Below are 23,123 nucleotides of genomic sequence, written 5' to 3' on the forward strand. Positions count from 1 at the left end.
AGACAAATAAATCGTGTCAGGACCCAGATTTCTGGGAGAGGGAGATCTAGTTTGGCTAAGCACAAAGAACCTGAAGTTAGGATTTCCTTTGAAAAAATTAGCACCACGTTACATAGGCCCATTTAGGATTTCGAAAGTAATTAATGAGGTTACATACCAGTTAAGGTTACCAAAAGACTTGGGGAAAGTGCATCCAGTATTCCACTGTAGCCTACTGAAAAAATACAGGGGAACTCTAGACAAGGGAGAACAATAGCTATGTTTGGTGTTTTCCTTGCTAGGAAGAAGAGGAGGAGGACGCCATGTCAGGACCCAGATTTCTGGGCCTGTATTCTGGCGCCAGAAATCAGGGCCACTGACATTCTGAGCTGATAAGGCACCTGCAGCTCTTGACCCTGAGAAGAAACGGCTGTCGGATTTGGCGGGTGGACTTCGTGGGGTTTTCTCTTGGTGGGAATTGTATCTTTGAATGAGGGGGCGGATATATAAAGGAGTGCTGACCGCCACCTGGCACTCTCGGCTTTTTACATGTCAGTTTTTCCTGTAATAAAAGTTTACAGTGATCACAGAGCAAGTCTCGTGTCTTCATTTGGGAGCTGCTATAGTGAGCTGACAAATGGCTTTTAGAGCACATAAAGCCTGAACTCTTATTTGAAACCAAGATGACTAAATTGATATTGTCATACTTTGGCTACATCATGAGAAGAGATGATTTACTAGACAAGACTACAAGGCATGGAAAGATAGAAGAAAGCAGAAGAAGAGAACATTGCATTCCAGATGGATAGACGGAATCAAAATAGCATGACCTTGAGCGTGCAGGGCTTAAGCAGGGCTGTTGGAGGTAGGATGACTTGGAGGTCTCTCACTCATGTGGTTGCCATAAGAAGAAGTCAGCTTGAAGGCAGTTAACAACAATAATAAATCACTAAGAGATCTCAACTTCAGAGAGTGGCCATTGGCACACAGTGCTAGTGGACACAGTCACCCATTCAGAGCTGAGGCTGTAAAAACTTTCTGTCACATCCTGATACAGCCACATTGCTGGGGTTAATAACTTGCCAGTATAATTTTAATTGTTTTAACGTCCCACTTTTCCCCAGAACTGTTTCAAAAGACCTTACAGAAACTAAAATGAATACAGATAAAGACACAGGCAAAAACACATAATGTGTTTTTAATTACTGGATATACTCATGTATAGATCGACCTCATGTATAAGTTGAGGGCAGGTTTGGGGGCAAATATTACAGCATATGATTAATTACAACATTCACACTGGCCTCCAATAGACAAGAGTTCTTCCCCCCACCTAGGAACTTCCACAGATATATAAACTTTCCTTGCTTAGTTTCTCCATATACCTCACAACCTCTGAGGAAGCCTGCCATAGATGTGGGCAAAACATCAGGAGATAATACTTCTGGAACATGGTCATACAGCCCAGAAAACATACAACAACCCTGCAAATATTACATATTTTATATGACCATTGGATAAGTTGAGGGTCATTCTGCAGTACTAATGCAAATTCAGCATAAATGTTGCTATAATAGAGGAAGGGAGGGTGCGTCTTTTGTTGGTCTGCTCGAGTTATTTTGATAAATGTTAAGGCATAGTACTTATATTGACCCATGGATACGTCAAGCCAGTTTTTAAGGCCATTTTTAAAAGATTACATTTCTAGACTTATACACGAGTATAAAGAGTAAGCTATCTATAGCACTAAAATCAACGTAAAACACATTAATTAGAAAGGCAGGAAATAAAAATAGTACGGTGTATTATTGAAATCTCTTCCTTTATAAATAATCAGTTACCAAACCCATATGGATGAAAAATACTTCGCTTCCCTACAGAAGGATTCAAAGAAGGGAGCCAGTTTGGCTTCCAGGGAGCTCCAGAGCCAGGGAGCAGCCACTACAATAGCTGTCTCCTTTCGTCACAAAGTAAGAGAAGTTGAGCTCCATCCATCCATGATGTCATGAGGATTCCCCAGCCAACGAGGACCCAGATTGAAGCTGTATTAATTTCTGACCAATCAGAGGGTGTGGGGACTTTGAATGGCTGTCAAAGGGGATAGAATGTATTAAACTGTATTGCTTGGTTAAGTCCGATTCTTTTTGAGTGGAGACTTTGTATCAGACATCTTTCCAGGTCTGAAAGTAAATAAGCCTCTGTTCTTGTTGCCTTCAACCCATGTCTTTATCTGGCTGGTAAAGTAGTGGAGCACACTAGGCATCAGATCCTCAGCCTGCTGCTTTCAGCTTCATTACCATATGGCTAGGAACACAATTTGACAGGCCAGACAAGCAACTTGTGACCTTTGTGTGATAAAAAATCAAGTTATTTTTAAAAAAATCTTCAGTTGATGTAAAATATCTGAATTGTTTTTGGACATTTAATCAGAAAGTCCATTGTCAAGACTCTTGACCAAAATCAGTTTTTAAACAAATAGTGTGACTATATGTATGTCTCCAATAACAACTTGCTTAATCTCCATTCAGTGCTAAACCAATTGCCAGATCATAAAGGTTCTAGTTCTATTTGTAAAGAAAACAATTTGGACAGCCTTCTCGGGGCCCTTCCAGACAGGCCCTATATCCCAGGATTTGATCCCAGGTTTTCTGTTTATCCCAGATTATCTGGTAGTGTAGACTCATATAATCCAGGTTAAAGCAGAAAACCTGGGATCAGATCCTAGGATATAGAGCCTGTCTGGAGGGGCCCTCATTGTTCCCAGAAATCTGGTACAAACTTGGAATCGATGCCCTACTTTAGGATGTGGGATGCAACCAAGAAATCCAAGAGGTAGCTTGTGCCTTTAAATTAGGGAATGATAGCCGTCTTTTACTTTACTTCTTCTTCTTTTTGCCAAAATTTATCTGATCCACATCCTTAGTCCACCTCTCTCTTGACAATATAACCTTCCAGTCCCCCGCTCTGCCATTTTTATAGTGGCACTTTTACTTCCTCATTTGATTTTAATGCCAGAAAGATATACATCTTTCTAGCTATTACCAAAGTCTGTTACATTGCATACTCATCCACGTACTGAAGATGACTATAGTCACCAAGCCCTTTATGTACTGTAACAGATGTTCCTGGATAAAAACATAGCTACCTTTGATCCCACTTTTAGAAAAAGGTGGGATATAAATTCAATTAATTAATTAATCTATGCTAATAGACCTTAAGTAATTTTGCTAGAGTTAGTTCCTTCCTCATTTAGAATTTGCTTCCCCCTGTTTTAATATGTCTGAAGTATTGTTTGTGAGTACTATATATCTGGTCAAATATGCCAAAATGCATATATGTTCCCGTCATGTCAATCTTATCATCCACACAGCAAAACTAGTTTCTCCCAAAACAGTCCCAACCTAACCTAAGTGGTCAGTGTAGATGTGCCCCAAGGTTCAAATCCTTGGGCAAACCACAGTCAATCAGCTTTCGAGAAAAGGAATGACAAACTTCCCATGAATAAACCTTGCCAAGAAAATGTAGGATAGGTTCCCCATAAATTGGAAATAATTTGAAGGCATGTGACAACAAAGTGCGGATAGATTTGGGTTTAAAAAAAAGAAATAATGGTTAAAAATAATCTCTGAAGCGAGATTGAGAGATTTAGCTCTTGCATAAACATTTTTAGATTCAGATAAAATTCTGAGGCAGAAAGTGTACCAGTATTTTGCCCTTGGCTAGATTGTTGACTCTTCTGGAAACACCCTGCATTCTCAGCCCTGTGGACCCATTCAACTAGAACCAACAAATAAATTCATAAATAAAATAAAATATAATTTGCTGACCACCAGAGCTGAGTCCTCTTCGCTTTCAGGAAAGTGGCAATGTTTTATATTGCCATGATGTAACTTTTGGCAGTAGCTCATTGATGAGCCCCTGATTAACATTCAGCTTCTTAAGCGAGCATGACTTGCCCTGCTTGAATTGGGAGTTCACTTTGTACTACAGCGCGATTGTTCAATCATGCCTGCCAGAAATGATTTATCCCTGTTACTTACACTTCTTTTTAAATTTAGGAGGAATTACAGTTAGAGGCCTGGAAAGGATAACAAAGGTCAACTCATGCTGAAGTTTTGAAGCACATTTTCTAAAAGTATCCACTGAGGATACTTTATTTATTGCATTTATTAATAGTCTTTCCCATTTTCTATTACCATAGGAATGTGCAAAGTTAAGGAAAGAGCATTGATGGCTTTTGTTCTTTGACGACTTTGCGTTTTAAATGTGCTTTGCTTGTTTGTGTTGTATATCTTCTCTGTGACTCTTCAGTACATCCTCTTGGCACACAGAAAGAGGTGATCACATAAAGAGATGTGCCCCTTATTAACATTCAGTTTAAGAAAGAGACGTGTTTTGTAAAGAAACAGAGGGAACAGAATTGGTCCATATTGGTCACAGAGAAAGACATTGCTGTGGAAGGTGGCTGGAGACCTATATTATTTAGCCTACTGGGCCATACCAGAAAGTGTCTAACTTCTGATTATCCTTGAAATATCAGCATGCAATATTTTATGGGTCTGGATTGACCCTTGGAATGACATAGTAACATGACTATTTTAAGCACCATTTTCTGTTTAACAAAGGCAAACCTTTAGTTTTAGTGACACTCAAACAAATGGGGTTTGCTAGAGCAAAGCTGCTGGGAGACTCAGCCTCCGTGAACAAATATAGAATCTATTAAAAGGTAGACTCTGAAAGATATGATAGGAAAGAAAGCACACTTTCCCATCAACACTGAACTTGCAGATGAGGCTTTTTAGGTAACTCGTGACTTGTTTTCTTGGGTCCTCATCAAACTGAGAAATTTCCGCATCGTATGACACTTTAGCCTTTTTTCAAGCACAAAGAGATATGGAGCTCATTACATAACATTAAACTACTTCTGGCTGTCATGCATAACCCTTCGTTGTTGAAAAGAGACAGAACCATCCTGAAAGGAGGGGAACTCCGACAATTGTGTTCAGGGGACCTCATCACATTGAGAAATTTCCCACTCATAGAAATTTCCCTTCAGCCTCTTTTCAAGCATGGAGAGGCACTGAGCATATCACATAATGTTAAATTACTTCTGGGGTTGAAAAGAGGCAGATATGTCCTGAACGGGGACAACTCTGCACATGGGCCAGCAATCATGTTGAGATCTCCTATATATTATCACACATTGCTCCCATGATTCCAGCTGAAAAGCAAGTGGGATGGGAACCATCAAAGTTTCCCATCCTGTTTCATTACCCCCTCCCATCAGTCTCCTTTATCGTCAGGGGTTTTGGGCAGGGAAATTTTATCACATGGAAAGAAGAGGTTTTAAACTGGTGTCTGTTTGCTTTAATGTAAGGGGCTTTGGGCAGGGCAAGGAATCTCTTGGTTTTTGAATATTGTAGTTTTCTCTGATTTTCTTTTTCTTTTTAAATGAATATTGACTTTGTGATGAATGTAAGATGAATGTATTGTTAGCTCTTTAGGTTTCCACCTGTGAGTGTGATGTGGAGGCAGAACTCGAAATGGGACAACTGACGATCTAGAGGGGTGATTTTCTATGCTAAAAGACAGTCACCCATGCTTTTCCGTCTTAATGTGATAAAGTCCTTGTCTATGAAGTAACAATGAGGGGAGGGAGAGAAATGTGGCAATATCTTTAATAATAACTGGTTTTTATTTTAGCACGAGCTTTCACAGGCTGAATCTATACTGCCATATAATACAACTGCATTATATGGCAGTGTATATCAATGCAGTGCAGTTCAATGCCATTCAAATCAGGTGTCAAGAAGGGATGTGTTATTGCCCCTACCGTATTTTCCATCTTCATCGCTATGATACTTCACCTTGTTGATGGGAAGCTTCCCACCGGAGTGGAAATCATCTATCGGACAGATGGCAAGCTATTTAACCTCAGCAGACTGAAAGCCAAAACCAAGGTCACCACAACATCTGATATAGAACTCCAATATGCCGATGACAACGTAGTCTGTGCGCATTCAGAAGAAGACCTACAAGCCACTCTAAACACCTTTGCAGAAGCATACGAGAAGCTCGGCCTCTCACTGAACATCGAGAAAACCAAAGTGCTCTTCCAACAGGCACCAGCTAATCCCTCTGCAAAGCCAGGAATACAGCTTAACGGTGTAACATTAGAAAATGTTGACCATTTCCGCTACCTTGGCAGCCACCTCTCCACAAAAGTCAACATTGACACTGAAATACAACACCGCCTGAGCTCTGTGAGTGCAGCATTTTTCCGTATGAAGCAGAGAGTGTTTGATGATTGAGACATCCGTAGAGATACCAAGGTGCTTGTTTATAAAGCCATTGTCCTCCCAACCCTGCTCTACGCCTGCGAAACGTGGACTGTCTACAGACGTCACGCCAAACTCCTGGAGCGTTTCCATCAGCGTTGCCTCAGGAAAATCCTGCAAATCTCTTGGGAAGACAGGCAGACAAATGTCAGGTGCTGGAAGAAGCAAAGACCACCAGCATTGAAGCGATGCTCCTACGCCATCAACTCCGCTGGACTGGCCACGTTGTCCGAATGCCCGATCACCATCTCCCAAAGCAGTTACTCTACTCCGAACTCAAGAATGGAAAATGGAATGTTGGTGGGCAGGAAAAGAGATTTAAAGATGGGCTTAAAGCCAACCTTAAAAACTGTGGCATAGACACTGAGAACTGGGAAGCCCTGGCCCTTGAGCGCTCTAAATGGAGGTCAGCTGTGACCAGCAGGGCTGTGGAGTTCGAAGAGGCACGAACGGAGGGCTTAAGGGAGAAACGTGCCAAGAGTAAGGAGCGTCAAGCTAACCCCGAACGGGACCGCCTTCCACCTGGAATCCGATGTCCTCACTGCGGGCGAACAAGCAGATCAAGAACAGGTATCTTCAGCCACCTAAGAACCCATCCCCAAGACACCAGAGATGGAAGACAATCGTCCTTGAACTACGAGGGATCGCCTAAGCAAGCCATTCGAACTGCATAATATGGTAGTGTAGATCCAGCTATGGATATAAAACACACTTTTTCAGATGCAGTACTGAGTGAGGTTACGCCCTCAGGCATAAAGCATGCTTTTACAGTTGTGAGAGTGAGATAAAATATACCGTATATACTCAAGTATAAGCCGACCCGAATATAAGCCGAGGCACCTAATTTTACCACAAAAAAACTGGGAAATCATTGACTCAAGTATAAGCCGAGGGTGGTAAATTTCAGAAATAAAACTAGATACCAATAAAATTACATGAATTGAGGCATCAGTAGGTTAAACGTTTTTGACTATTTACATCAAGCTCTAATTTAAGATAAGACTGTCTAGCTCTGATTAAATCATTATTCTCATCTTCTTCAATGTAAATGTGCTTATGTATCCTTTTAATAATAATAGAGTAAAATAATACATGTAATAATAATAATAATAAATACAGGAAAATAATTCATGTAGTAATAAATAGAGTAAAATAATAAATATAATAATAATAAGATCAGAGTGAAATAATAAATGTAATAATAATAATAATAATAATAATGAGTAAAATAAATGTAATAGTAGCAACAATAATAGAGAAAAATAATAAATGTAATAATACCAATGATAATAGAGAAAAAAAATAATGTACCATATATTCCCAGGTATAAGCTGACCCAAATATAAGCCAACCAGGACCCTCACCCGAGTATAAGCCAAGTGGGGCTTTTTCAGTCTTAAAAAAGAGCTGAAAAACTAGGCTTATACTCGAGGATATACAGTAATCGGATCCAGAAAAATACAGCTCATCACTCTGTTCCTTGTCAAACAAGGGCTCTCTCTTTGCTTTGAAATATAAATCAAAACATAAATTTTGGTTAGATTAAATATATAACTACAAACCTATTAGAATGCATGCAGAGGTTAGAAATCTTGAGTTAAGAAGCAACCACACCAAATGGCTTGTAGAAAGAAATGAAAAGAATTTATTGTAGGAACCCTATTCTAAAATAGGATAGTTACTCTGGATGCTAATCTAATCTTACTGTATCTTGGAAGGTCAAGAGAGAACACATGGAAGAAGAAGAATTGGGGGAACATCCCAAGAGTATCGGTTTAGATCACAAAAGGGTGTACACATAGGCAAAGGACATTTTAGCACTCAAACTGTCTTCCCCAATTATTACTGCCCGCTGAGTGTTACCAACAAAACCAATTGTTTATTTCCCCCCCTGTACATATGCACAGAGATTTTTCACAATGCCCAATGACAGTGTGTAGGTACTTCTAATTCATGTACACAATGATTTGGCAGAAATGCACATTTCTGTGCTTTCAAAGTCAACACTCCGTCATCATGCAAGAAAATTCCTTTCTGTTACATCTTCAATCCAGAATAAACCCAAAGGATAAACTGTCAGGCATATGAGAATCATCAGCCCTGAAAAAGCAACACCCTCATACTAGAGAATTGTGCTGGCTAAATGATTGAAAATCATAACAAAAACAAAACTCTGGAATAATCCAAACAGGGTGAACATTAAACTAACTGAGTTAGATGGTTCCAACTGCTTTTTCAGATATGTGTTTTGCTTTCCCACAATCCATTTCTCTATCTGTTCCCCTCCATATTGGTGATGGTTCTGTTTTCCCCCTGTAAATTCCTCCCCACCCTTATTCCCCCAGCCATACTTTTGTCACATGTTCTGTCTCCTTGTTTATTGTGGGAGTAACATGAATGCAAGGAGAGGTGCATAGAGAAAGGACATGTATAGAAGTAAAGTACTTGGAGGGAGAATGGCAGGTTCCAATTGCTATTCTGCTGTAGTGCATCTTGTGGACTCCCTCTCTAAGACTTAGATTCAGAGCCTCTGTGGGCTGCACCGAATGCTTGCGAGGGCTGTATTTGACCCCAGAGCCGCATGTTGTTCAGGCTTGATCTCTAGACATTATACTCTTTTTGATGCAGTAATCCCATTGGCTTTTTAAACTGCTGCATCACATTCTTGGCTCATGTTCAATTTGTGGTCTGCTAAGACTTCAAGATCTTTTTCACATGGACTTGTCGAGACAAGTATCACCCATCCTGTATCTGTGCATTTCATTTTTTCTGCCTAAGCAAAGTCTTCTACACTTCCCATTGTTGAAATTCATTTTGTTAGTTTTGACCCAGCTCTCTAATCTGTTAAGGTCATTTTGAATTCTGATCTTTTCTTCTGGAGCAATCACTCCCAATTTTGTGTTATTTGCAAACTTGATAAGCATGCTGTCTAAACCTTCATCCAAGTCATTAACAAAGCTGTTGAACAGTGCTTGGACCTAGGACAGAACCTTCTTTATGGCACCCCACTAGTCACTTCTTTCCAGGATGAAGAGGAACCATTGGTAAGCACCCTCTGAGTGCAGTCGCTCAACCAATTAGAAATCAACTTAACAGCCTTATTGCCTAGCCTATATTTTACTGGTTTGTTTGCAGGAAGATCATGGGAGATCTTGTCAAAGGCCTTATTTAAATTAAGATATTATACATCCACAACATTCTCTGCATCTATCAAGCTTGTAATTCTACCCCCCAAAAAAGAGAAATTAGTCTGATTTTGTTTTTGAGACACCCATGTAGACTTTGAGTGATCAAACATGGGTTTCTCAAAAATAAGTCATACCAGACCAACCCTCATTTTGATCAATAAGGCCCCTTCTACACTGCTTTATAAAGTCCATCTTATCTGCTTTGAACTGGATTATATGGCAGTGTAGATTCATATAATTCAGTTCAAAGCAGATAATGTGGATTATCGGATTTGATAATTTGGATTATATGGCAGTGTAGAAGGGACCTGAGTCTGTAGATCCAGCTCAGGCCCCTTCTACACTGCCATATAAAATCCAGATTATCTGCTTTGAACGGGATTATATGGCAGTGTAGACTCATATAATCCCATTCAAAGCAGTTAATCTGGATTATATGGCAGTGTAGAAGGGGGCTCAGTGCTGGGTGTGCAGAGGGTGGAATGAGAGTTTCTTGCTGAACTGAACCTAGCCTTCATCTCTCTGCCATAAGGGGAAATGAAAAACATCCTGCCCTCACTGGGCAGGACCATATCTGGGCTATAATAACTTTATTTTTGTACCCCGCCTCCATCTCCCCGAAGGGACTTGGGGTGGCTAACATGGGGCCAAGCCCAGGCAATTACAATAAAAGAAAGTAAAATACATACATGACACACGTCATCAACAAGTAAAAATACTTACACAGTAACATAATAAAACCGTAAAATAATAACAATAACATAATAAAACATAATATAAAAACAGGACAGGAATTAAACGAGGGCGAACTGGGCCAAAGTACGAGGAGTGAAAATTATAAACCCTATGGATGAGGTAGACAGATAAAGTGCTGCATTTAGTGAAAGACTTGGGGTGAGGGACGGATAAAGTGCATCAGATAGACAATTGACACTGAGATGGCTACACACCTCAAGTCCCCCAATGGGACCCACCTACAAAAGCCTACCCAGTCCTGGATCCATGACCCAGGTCAACTGCCCCACAAAGTTGTGACAGATAGAACAATTGTACAAATTACTCTCACAAGACATAGGAGAAAAGGGTGGGTAGAATGAAACTTGAACAGGCAAGAACTCACCAACTCTTGGCTATACACAAAGCCTTCCAACTGGAGTAAAAACCACATCCAGGTTTGTGTGGATAGGGGCTTCCCAGCCAATAAGCAAGAAACAACCTGCTACAAATCATTGGTTGGACAGAACATTTTGACCCTTCTTCTTCCCAGACTGCAGGGAGGCCCAGGAAGGAGACTCACCAGTTTCACCAATACTGTGGACCAGGCAGCTGCAAAGGCTCATTATGTGGGTAAATTGTGCATCACCTTTTCCAGAAGGCATGATGTGTGCATGCCTACAGAGGCGGTCCACAGAGGCGGGGTTGATGTGCAAGGTTGATGGGTTGAAGGCCCACCAGCCACCTGTCCACGCAGGCCTTCTCAACCCATCAACCTTGCACTGTCTCGACATCAACTCTGTGGTGGTGGCAGCTGCGGGTGAGGCCGTGCTGCACACCGGCACGCAGGACGAGCGGGCGCATGCGAGCGTGGGCCTGCCTTCCAGCCAGCATGCGCGTTCTCCAGTTGAAGCGGCTGGAGAGCGCACACGTCGCCTGGAAGGCGGGCCCATGCCTGCGTGTGCCCGCTCGCCCTGTGAGCTGGCGTGTGCCGCCGCCTCCGCAGCTGCCTCCACTGCCGCCTCCGCCGCCGCGGCCTCTGGTTTGTGGGGGGGGGGAGCCAAAATTCGGGGGGGGGGGCAGAATTAGGTTCGCCTACTACTTAGAATTACCTCGGGCCGGTTCTGCATGCTGAGATAATTTTTGTATTTGCTATTTCTCTGTTGTCTACTTCGGCTTAGAAATGGAGATGAAATAAGAAGGAAATAAGAAGAAAAGGAGTTAGATTTTTAGGAGAAATTAAGGAAGAAAGAAAAGGCAAATTACCTTGAAGAAACTGCCGAGAAGTCATTTTTATATTCACTTTTTAAAATCTCTTTCTTTTTTTTCCCTTTCTTTTCTTTTTTTTTGCATTTCCTTCCTGTCTTCTCTTGACCTTTTCTCTCCTTTTTTTTGCCCAATTAGGGGTTTTTGCTTTTTATTATTCTGTTAAAACTAATAAAGATTATTTTATAAAAAAAGAAAAAAAAGAAATGGAGATGAGTACCAACCCCCAGAGTCAGACACGACTAGACTTAATGTCAGGGGAAAACCTTTACCTTTACCCTATACTGCCATATAGTCCCATTCAAAGCAAATAATCCAGTTTTTATATGGCAATGTTGATCCAGCCTTTGGACTGTCTAGAGAGGACAAGGAAGGCTGCCTGAGTTGGAACAGAGTTTGGGGATTCTCCTTTTTTTCATTGTGGGAAGCAGAGTGACAAGTACATAGAAAAACCAGCTTTTCCTCCCTTCTCATTGGGCAAAGTCAAATTTCCAATGAAAAAAGAAGTACCTCTCTTCCATACAGAAAGTCAAGGAAATGATTTTTAAAAATTCTATTTTTATTTTTATTTTTATTGAGTGTTTTTGAACATAAAAAGAGTGAGAACAATAATAAACGTAGAAAAGAAAGCGAAAAGGGAGGGTGTGGTATAAAAAAAAGAGGGAGAGGAAGAGAGGGAGAGAAAGTAAGAACATTAAAAAAGAAAAAAAAGAAAAAAGAAAATACAATATTTTAATATATGTATTTCATAGAAATAAGTTTTAATATATCTGTTTCACATAATGTTTTATAATGGTGTGTTTTTAATTGTGCTGTGTCCTGCTTCCAGCCACGAAGAGAGACAGATTAATAATAATAATAATAATAATAATAATAATAATAATAATAATAATAATCCTTTCTTGGATATCCTTGTATTTACAAATTTGGCACCAAAATATCACGATATATTGAAAACATTGACTACAAAAATAGCTTGGATAATCCAGAGGCTTGGATAAGCGAGGCTTGGATAAGTGAGACTCTACTGTGTTGAAAAAATTAAAAATGGAATTAAAAAGCAAAAAAAAAAGGGGGGAAAAAGAAAAGAAAGAAAAAAGAAAAAGGTTGTACTTCCCGTCTTTCCTTCTAGGTGAAATAAAAATGTTTTGTATCTATTGCTATTCATTTGTCTACTCCGTCTTTATATGTTTATTAAAAGTTTCTCTTGTTCTATGTAGGTTGTCAGTAATGTCCAATCCATTTTTTTAACTGGTTTGCCATGATGGGTTTTCAGGTAGTATGTCAGAATATCCATGTTCTTTATGTCCATAATCTTTAATATCCATTCTTCTTTGGTTGGTATTTCTGTTGATTTCTATTTCTTTAAATAAACTATTCTGGCTGCTGTTACAAAATAGTTGGATAGAATCTCTTGGTTCTTGTTAAAATTCATGTCGGTCAATCCTAATAGAAAGTACTCAGATTTCAGTTGAAAGTTTATTTTAATGATTTTTTGTATTATTTCATGTATTTTTTTCCCAATATTCCTTTGCTATTTTACACCCCCACCACATGTGGAAGTATGTGCCTACATGTCTTTCACATTTCCAACATTGATCTTTAATATTCTTGTAACACTTTGCCAATTTTTGTGGGGTCATGTACCACTGGTACATCATTTTGTGCCAGTTCTCCTTAAGATCGTATGAATAAGTGTAATTTAGCTTGTGATTCCACATCTTTTTCCATTCCTCCATACTTATTGAGTGTCTCAAGTGTGATGTCCATTTTACCATGCAATCCTTGACTTGCTCTGTTTCTGTAGCCCATTGTAGCAAGATTTTATAGCTTTTGATTATTACTTTTCTTTCGTGAGCATAATTTTATCCCAGGGAGTATCTCTTTCTGAAAAGCCATTTTTTAAATCTCTGTTAAAATATTCTTGGATCTGTCTATATTTGAACCATAGAACCTTTTGAAATTGACTCTTTATTTCTTCTTGTGTCCTTAATATATATTCCCCATTTTGTTTTCTCAAAACATCTTTATAGAGGTGTTTTTTGGTAAAATCTTGTTTTGTATTTTTCCCATATTTTGATGAGGGCAGATCTAATAAAATGATTTCTGAAGTTTTTTTTCTACATTCTTCTTATTATACGACATGTAGGCGTGCCAGCCGTATCTTAAATTGAAGCCTTCTAAAGTTAGATTTTTAATTTTGTTTAAATTTGACCAATTTTTGATCCAATTTAGGCCACATGCCTCATAATACGATTTCAAATCTGGAATCTGGAATCTCAAATTCTACATATACAGTAGCATAGTAAGGCATTGTACCTCTTGGACAATGATTGTACCTCTTGGATAATGATTTCGGGCAAAGAAGTGGGAAAAATCTGTAAGGTCGTCACAAAAGATTATTTGTGCTCCTAACCATTCCCATATCAAGGCAATTCATACAAGTGGAAGAGCATGTGAAAGACTGGAGGCCCTATATCCTATACACAAAATGAATATATTGAAAGCAATAGGATTAAGGCACCTTTAACTATACGTAACTTAGATCTACCATCTTCTGAATATCTTCTGCCATCTTGTGTGTACAAATATGTATTACAGTTCCCTGGACAAGGTTATGGCATGTCTTCAAGTTTTAGCAAAACTAAACGGCCATATAGAAATCTAGATTTTTTGCTTTGAACTGGATTATATGGCAGTGTAGATTTAGCCCCCTTCTACAAAGCCATATAATCCAGAGTATCAAAGAAGATAATCCACATTATCTGCTCTGAACTAGATAATATGATTCTACACTGCCATATAATCCAGTTAAAAGCAGATAATCTGGATTTTATATGGCAGTGTAGTAGAGGCCTCGGTGTATAACAGGAGCTCTTTATTACTTGCAATTATGCAGAAAACGGTGCTCCATGCAGGCATGCCAGCCATATGACCTAGGAGACATCTACGGACAATGCTGGCTCTTCGGCTTGGAAATGGAGATGAGCACCACCTCCCAGAGTCTGACATGACTAGACTTAATGTCAAGGGAAAACCTTTACCTTTTACTATGCAGAAAAATCTCTATCCCTTCCACCCACCCCCACCCCCATCTCAAGATCCAGTAATACAGTATAACTACATACTCAAGGAGGAACAGATGGAATTGAATATAACTTTGGGATATAGTTAAACAATATGAAAGAGCAGAGTAAGTAAAATCTGAATTACAAAATAATTTGGTGTAAGATTCAAAAGACAAGGCAGCATAAATGAAAAACGGGAAAGTGAGAAAGCATGTTGGTTAAAAATGATGGCTGGACATATTGCATAAGCATATCTGACAAGCCTTTTCAAACAAGACTGCACACTTCATAAAATATGAACAATGAGACTAGTTAAACACAAAACTGACGAGTTTGCAAAAGATTATAATAATCAGGAATGTTTTGGCAAAGCCCATCACTGTCTGTACCAAGTTGTTAATACTGTCTGCTGCATACTCACTACTTACTTTTGTTTTGTTTTGTTTTCTCATTCGCCCTTGGGGAGCGTTATGCATCAGGACAGAAAAAGAGGTGTGATGCTAATGTTATGCAATTTATTCTATGTATTAAAAATGGAGCAACTAAAAATCATAATGACTTCCACAGGCGACTGTCCAGCATGAACATTCTGGAGGCGTAGCATTCCCATTAAAAAATATATTGCCCTGATTATATACTCTTATATAATGGGTGGACAAAGTATGGGCAGCAAGCCTATGCATTTTCTCAGGATTGTTTTGTAATTCTCAAGGGCTCCAATAATATGGAAGCATTTTATCACTTGTTTTAGATGTAGAAACTCGAACATGTTAGACCCAGGAGAGGCCTTCTTTTCAAAACCAGAAGTTCAGTAAACAGGAAGAAATTTCCAGTCATTTTGTGGTTGTGAAAATACCGTGTTTCCCCTAAAATAGGACATCCCCATAAAATAAGACCTAGTAGAGATTTTGGTGACTGGCCAAATATAAGACCTCCCCTGAAAGTAAGACCTAGCAGGAGGAAGCTGCTGCCAAGGAAGGAGCCCTCCCCCCTTCCCTTTCCCTTCGCTCACACCCTCTAGCCTGGGCCAGCCACCGAGGGGCGCAAAGGGGGAGAAAGACTCGGCCATCCAGCCCCTTCCCTCCCTCCCCGGCTCCCTGGGAGGCCCAGCCCCGCACACTCAACTGCCCTTGCTGGATTTATCCACTCGGCAGGGAGTGTGTCCCTCTGGTGCAGGAAGTGCCTGGATGTACAAACGGCAGACAGACAGGCAAGCAAGCAAGAAGGGGCCCTCCGTGCCTTCCTCGACCGAGGCGCCGTCATCAAGGAAGGCGCGGTGGGCTCCTTGCTTGCCTGCCTGCCTGCCGAGCGGGCTCCTACAGTCCCTCCCTGCCCACTGCTTTGATAGAAGTGGAAGGAGAGGTTCCGGGCTCTGGGCTGTGGCACAGGCGGGAGAACAAGCCAGCTGCAATTAACTGCAATGAATCACTCTGACCAGGAGGTCATGAGTTTGAGGCTGCTCGGAGCCTATGTTTGTTTGTCTTTGTTCTATGTTAAAAGGCATTGAATGTTTGCCTATATGTGTAATGTGATCCGCCCTGAGTCCCCTTCGGGGTGAGAAGGGCAGAATATAAATGCTGTAAATAAATAAATAAAATAAATAAAGGGCGAGCTGGGTCCTAAGGTCCCTCCCTCGCCCACTGCTTCAGTAATAAAGACAAACATTGTTTTTGAAGGCTTTCACGCCTGGAATCACTAGGTTGCTGTGGGTTTTCCGGGCTGTATGGCTATGTTCCAGAAGCATTCTCTCCTGACATTTCACACACATCTATGGCAGGCATCCTCAGAGGCTGTGAGGTCTGTTGGAAACTAGGCAAGGGAGGTTTATATATACAGTAGAGTCTCATTTTAGGATGTTTTAAGATGTTTTTAAAAGATATTTTAAAGATGTTTTAAGATGTTTTTAAATTGTTGATTTTAGCCGGTTCTTGTAAGCCGCCCCAAGCCCTAGGGGAGTGGCGGCATATAAGTTTGAAAAATAAATAAATAAATAAATAAAATTTATCCAAGCTAAATGGGCCGGCAGAAGCTTGGATAAGCGAATATCTTGGATAATAAGGAGGGATTAAGGAAAAGCCTATCAAACATCAAATTAGGTTATGATTTTACAAATTAAGCACCAAAACTTCATGTTAGACAACAAATTTGACAGAAAAAGTAGTTGAATACGCAGTAATGTTATGTTTTAATTACTATATTTACGAATTTAGCACCAAAATATCACGATATATTGAAAACATTGACTAAAAAAATGGCTTGGATAATCCAGAGGCTTGGATAAGCAAGGTTTGGATAAGTGAGACTCTACTGTATGTGGAATAATGTCCAGGTGGGAGAAAGAACTCTTGTCTGCTTGAGGCAAGTATGAATGTTGCAATTAATCACCTTGATTAGTATTGAAAAGCCTTGCAGCTTCAAGGCCTGACTGCTTCCTGCCTGGGGGAACAAATATGGAACCAGACATTGAGCATCTCATTAGCCAAAAGCAGGCTCATAAGATAAGTGCAGTGTGCCTAGGAATTTGTTCATAGTTTTTTTTAACTATAGTCGGCCCTCCAATGGTCTGAGAGACACTGAACTGGCCCCCGGTTTAAAAAGTTTGGGGACCCCTGGTTTAGACTCATATCATCCACTTCAAAGCAGATAATCTGGATTAAGAAACCTGGATTTTGTGACAGTTTAGACTCATATCATCCACTTCAAAACAGCTAATCTGAATTCAGAAACCTGTTTCCTAGGACAGTCCTCTTAAATGCAGCTTTGCAAAAAGACACATGATTCACTTTCTTTTTATGATTGGCTCTGGCAAGGTTAAAGGGGGAGGGGACCTGTGCACTGCTACTCTCCTCACGTGGCAGATAAAGACAGCTGAAGACCGACCTCAGCCCACCCCATTATTGCTGATCTCCAGCTGTCCCTGCATGCCCACCTCGTATCTAAGGATATGGTTGCCAATTTTAACCAAATCTACCAAATCCAGAATGCCAAATCAATATTGTGCACATCCCTATTAAATTCCTTGTTTACAATAACAGACTCTCTGAATGTAAACATGGCCCCTGTTGATTGGATTTCATTTACATTGATCATAATATCTCTCGTAATTAGCAGATCAGAACAAAGAGAGCCGTTTAGTGGGATAATTTGAGATTATTAATGTATGACAGCCAAAAGTATTTTTTAACTTAGAGGATGTGCTTTGATATTAAATTCTTTTCTATGCTTACATGAGAAAAACAAGTCATAAAAGGTATATTTGAGAAGCTATAAAAATTGTTTTCATATCTCACTCTGGACCTAGAAAGTATGCACCATCATGCTGACGAAATAAATCTTTCTTCCTTCTTCCTCATGTCACTTGGCTAATTAGATTGCCTGGAAGCAATGGACCTCACTCTTGTGACACACATCTGGACATGATGGCCTGGTGTGACTATTTAGAGTGGCAAAGAATGCCCCACACGTTTTCAATCTGCACATATACGCACACACAGACTTTACCCCCTGCAAATGCACAAAGAATAGATCAAGGGAAGTGGCTCAAATTAATTGCCATCTTGTGCTAATTTTCTATGTGTGGAGAATATGAAGATATGAAGGAATACAGTGTAAGAGTCCAGGTATTATAAATTAATTAGATTTATTATGGAAACTGTCCTTTGCTTCATAATGCTACTGGACTCTTCAACATTTGGTAGATGAAAAAGGATATGTTGCATCCTTATTAGCAGCCATGATCTTTACTAAAGGGTTTTTTTCCCTCTCTGTTGTCTTTGTTTACCTTTTAGCAATTCATTTTAGACTACCTTCTATCCATGGATAGGACAAAAGGCTGAAAGTCTCTGTGCATTATGAAGACTGCCAGCATCAGATTTGGAGTGATTGAGTTTATTTTAACGTACACAATGGAATCAATGGCATTACTTATATATTTTAAAGTTATTATAGTGCACTGTTTTGTTTCTTTTAGGTTCTTTATGTCATGCAAAGAAGCTTCTAAAGAGTTTAACTTCTAGCCCAATAAAAGTAAACCATAATAATGTACCAGATCAAAAACAGCAGAGAGATTTTGACCCAAAGCCAAGAGAAGAACAACATGAAGGGTATCTTGTTTATTTTAATATGCCTCATCCCAGCTGTTCTTCAGACAAAGAAGATTTTACATAGTAGTAAAGTAGTTGAGAAGCGAGTCATTACGTTTGTATTTCATACACTAGAAATGAAAGGAAGAGTGAAAGATTTGAGGAAAAAATAAGAAAGAGTATTTTGAAGTTTCTGAAAACTCAGACCTCATTCAAACTGACCACTTAGAAGTAGGCTTGTGCACAGATTCGGTTTGGTCGGTTCCTGTAAAGAAGTGTATGATTTTATTTTGTTTAATGATGACATGTTTATTTGATTTGTTTAAACAGTCAGGTTTGGCTATGTTTAAAATGGGTGAGTATTGGAGTTAATAATATGTAGGGGAAGGTAGCCATCTTAGCCTTCTGAGGAAGTTGCCCTAGCAACGGGGGCGGAGCCAACCGCCATTTGGAAAGGAAAAGGGGAATGTTTTAAAACCCAGTTGCAGTCTGTGATTTTGAGTCGCAGGAAGAAGACTGATTCTCATGTGGAGGATCAGGGTGACTCAAAAGAATTTGAGTCAGGTCTAAAATAAAAGGATTTATTTTAGACAGTCTGTGATTTTAAATCACAGGGAGCAGTCTGGTTTCAAGACTGAAGGGAACCAGAAGGACAGACCTCTATTAGGCCAGACTAAGCAAGTTAGGGGACTTGTTTAGGGTCATTTACAGAGGCTGTGGATTAGGGAAAGTTAATCCCAGTAGATCCAGGAGGATCAGGTTTTAGTTTAGCTGAGAGGAAGAAGTATTTTGAAAGTTTGAACACCTCATATCTGTTTGTAACCATTAAGCTAAGTGCCTTTAAAAAGTTATAAGAAACCATCAAGCTCTGTACAAGCAATAAACTTGTTTTGATTTAATTCCATCTAAGTCTCTGTCACAATTATATACCAAGTTAAGCAACATCATCATCTGAGGTAAAATAAACAAAGAAATCATTAAAAAGAACCAGTGCCATCCGCCTGACATCTCCTCCATTGGTGGCAGCGAAGAAGATAATTAAATAAATAATTAATTAAAATCAACATCCATAAGACATCTTTATAATTGGTGGTATCTGTGTGTGTGGTGGGATCAAAAAAAGGATTCCATCCCTGTCACACATCTGTACAGTTCCCTTCAGCCAATCCGGCTTGTTCGGCTGGCTATAATGGTAAGGGCTCAGCTACCTTGTTTTTTGGCCGAAATGAGTCAGCGGTAGCTGGTCATGGCTCCTTCTCTCCTATTTGGCATCATGCAGCATGCAAAGAGGCTGCCACGTGCTCACATGGAGTTTCCTTGTTAGCCCTTCCTGTTGAACCAATCAGAATAGAAGAATGCTGTGACCCAGGCTCCCTTGAAAGGAAGAAAGGAAAGGGTCCCCGAAAAGGTGCTTCCTTAACTCTGTTGCTCAAACCCAGGCCCCCTTAAAAGAAAGAAAAGAAAGGGTCCCAGGAACAGAAAGTTCCCCATTGCCACCAATTGGCAGGATCTTCCCAGATCTTTTAGCTGCCTAGCCGAAAACAGATTTTTCTATTAGCCAATTTTCAGGGGGCTCCCGAAAACGGATCTGGGTACCCAATGAAATTTGGGTACCAAAAACAGATTGCCCTCCAGCCAAATTGCACAAGCCTATTAGATAGGTGTGGGGTTGGATCAGTGTTGTGGCAACCAAACACCACAGAAGGATAATCTGAATTAGTGTAGGGCAAAACTGCTTAACAGGAAAATGGCACAAAATATGATAACTGAGAATTGTATTTGCTCAGAGGTCAAGAGAACCAATTTTCACAATGCAAGAAGAGTGGCTGATTAAGGTCTGTAAAACAGCAGAATTGGACAACCTAACTGTACTGCTAAGGAGGGCCTCTAACTGAGGGCCAATCTACAAAGTCCCGAAAGCCTGGTAGAAAGTGGGATAAAATGGCGGGGGGGGGGGGGGGGACAGCAGCATGTCCCAGGCAAGTGACCCCAAAGGGAAACAGGATTCAAGAGGGCAAACTTGGATGTGCCAGTAGTGAGGGTGAGGAGACACGGCATAAAATCTGCTTGTTCACATTTTATTATATCCCCATCAGGGCTGCAACTTTAACAAAATGCTTATGAGGTACAGAACATCTCTGACAGTCATTGGGGAAAAACATTAAAAAAAAACTTCTAGCAGATGTCCCGCCTCTCCCTTTGCATTAACCAAACCTTTCAATTCGCATTAACTAAACTTTCCTGGAAGCCGTGGGACCATTTCCCTGGACTTACAGCTCTCTGTGTGGACTCTCCTTGAGGTACTGGGATTTTTAATCCCTCTTCTTTACTCTGGATTAAGTGTCTGGAAGGGCTCTAACTTTAAGAAATATTGGGATCTGTTCATCATCTTTACCTAGATAATGGGAACATTTATCAGCTTTGAGGTTCATGAATTAGTGGAGTGTGGTTATAAGCTGAAGTGTCATTACATAATTGCTTGAAGGGAGTAGAGTAATAATGGATAACAACCGTAATAAAGAGTGGGAAGTTTGTAGGGTTATTTCATAGTTGTTTAGTTTTGGTGTATAGTGAATACTGCTGGATGTATAAGTTTGATAGTTTTACATATCTAAAATGTCATGTTCTTCTTGAATAAAAGTATATTTTTAAAAAACCCTCCAAAGAAAATGACATCAATAACCATTTTGGACTGTTAATGGAACTTGAATCCTGTCCCACTACTGCCGATAATTATGGCTAGTAAGTCTCATAGTTTTCCGACCAAGAGTCCTGTTATTTGGCAAAACCTTTTCCTTACTTAGCAATTCAGAAAAATCCCAAAAACAGAGGTTGTTTAGATCTCTAGCAAATGTGGTTATGTTAGAGCAGGGGTCCCCAAACTAAGGGCTGGATGCGGCTGGATGCGGCCCATCGAAGCTATTTATCCAGCCCCCACGGCACAAGGGCAGAAGGGGGTTGGACTAAATGACCCAAGGGGCCTCTTCTTCTCTTACAACCATTATTATTATTATTATTATTATTATTATTATTATTATTATTATTATTATTATATTGTAATACATGGCAAACAAGATAGATATGCTGGATTTCGTATCACAAAATCACATTATTATTATTATTATTATTATTATTATTATTATTATTATTAACATTGAGGCTGGGTGGCCATCTGTCAGGGGTGCTTTGCTTGTGCTTTTGGTGCACAAAGGCAGAAGGGGATTGGACTCAATGGCCCAAAGGGTCTCTTCCAATCCTCTTTTATTATTATTATTATTATTATTATTATTATTATTATTATTATTATTATTGACATTGAGACTGGGAGGCCATCTGTCAGGGGTGCTTTGCTTATGCTTTTGGTGCACAAAGGCAGAAGGGGATTAGACTCAATGGCCCAAGGGGTGTCTTCCAACCCTCTTTATTATTATTGTTGTTGTTGTTGTTGTTTTTATTATTATTATTATTATTATTATTATTATTATTATTATTTTGTATGAAACAGCAAACAAGATAGATGTGCTGGATTTCGTATAACAAAATCACAAGTCGAACAGTTCCCAAGTGTCTAGGACTGTGTGATGTATTTATTATTATGATTATTATTAACATTGAGGCTGGGTGGCCATCTGTCAGGGGTGCTTTGCTTGTGCTTTCAGTGCACAAAAGCAGAAGGGGGTTGGACTAAATGGCCCAAAGGCTCTCTTCCAACCCTCTTTTTTATTATTATTGTTATTGTTATGTATTATTATTATTATTATTATTATTATTATTATTATTATTATTAGTTTATTGTATGACACAGCAAATAAGATAGATATGCTGGATTTCGTATCACAAAATCACAAGTCGAACACTTCCCAAGTGTGATGTATTATTATTATTATTATTATTATTATTATTATTAGTTTATTGTATGACACAGCAAATAAGATAGATATGCTGGATTTCGTATCACAAAATCACAAGTCGAACACTTCCCAAGTGTGATGTATTATTATTATTATTATTATTATTATTATTATTATTATTATTATTATTGCTTGGTGGCCAACTATAGTCCAGCCCTCCAACGGTCCGAAGGATCGTGAACTGGCCCCCTGTTTAAAAAGTTTGGGGACCCCTGTGTTAGAGGGTTGCGGGATAGGGAAATGCTGTCAAAAATGTACAAAAGAAATAGAGCTAGGGCAATCTGGTCAACTACTCACATCTTGGCCTCCAAAGGAATAGATAGGCAAGTTGGAGGCTGAACAAGTTTATCACAGCCACACACCGACAGTGGGACTAGCACAGTATTCTTTGTAAAATAGCTAAACAGAAAGCAATCCATATCCACAGTTCCTGTATCCATAGATTCAAATATCCACATCTATTTCTAAAATAATTTGGTCTTGGAACCAAGCTCTAGAACAGTGGATCTCAACCTGTGGGTCCCATAACAGCTGGTAAACTGGCTGGGATTTCTGGATGTTGTAGGCCAAAACACCA

General features: G+C 39.6%; 1 protein-coding gene across 1 annotated transcript in view; it reads right to left on the reverse strand.

The window, feature by feature from the left end:
• The window catches only part of tapt1 (transmembrane anterior posterior transformation 1), a 102,753-nt gene extending 91,725 nt beyond the window's left edge, over positions 1–11,028 (reverse strand). The window contains exon 1 of the mRNA XM_008120276.3: positions 10,803–11,028. Coding sequence (XP_008118483.3) covers positions 10,803–11,013 — 211 coding nt within the window. The 5' untranslated portion in view covers positions 11,014–11,028. The remainder of the gene's footprint in view (positions 1–10,802) is intronic.
• Between the last annotated feature and the right edge of the window lie 12,095 nt (positions 11,029–23,123).

Source organism: Anolis carolinensis, chromosome 5 (genome assembly GCF_035594765.1).
Source record: "Anolis carolinensis isolate JA03-04 chromosome 5, rAnoCar3.1.pri, whole genome shotgun sequence".
NCBI lineage: Eukaryota > Metazoa > Chordata > Lepidosauria > Squamata > Dactyloidae > Anolis > Anolis carolinensis.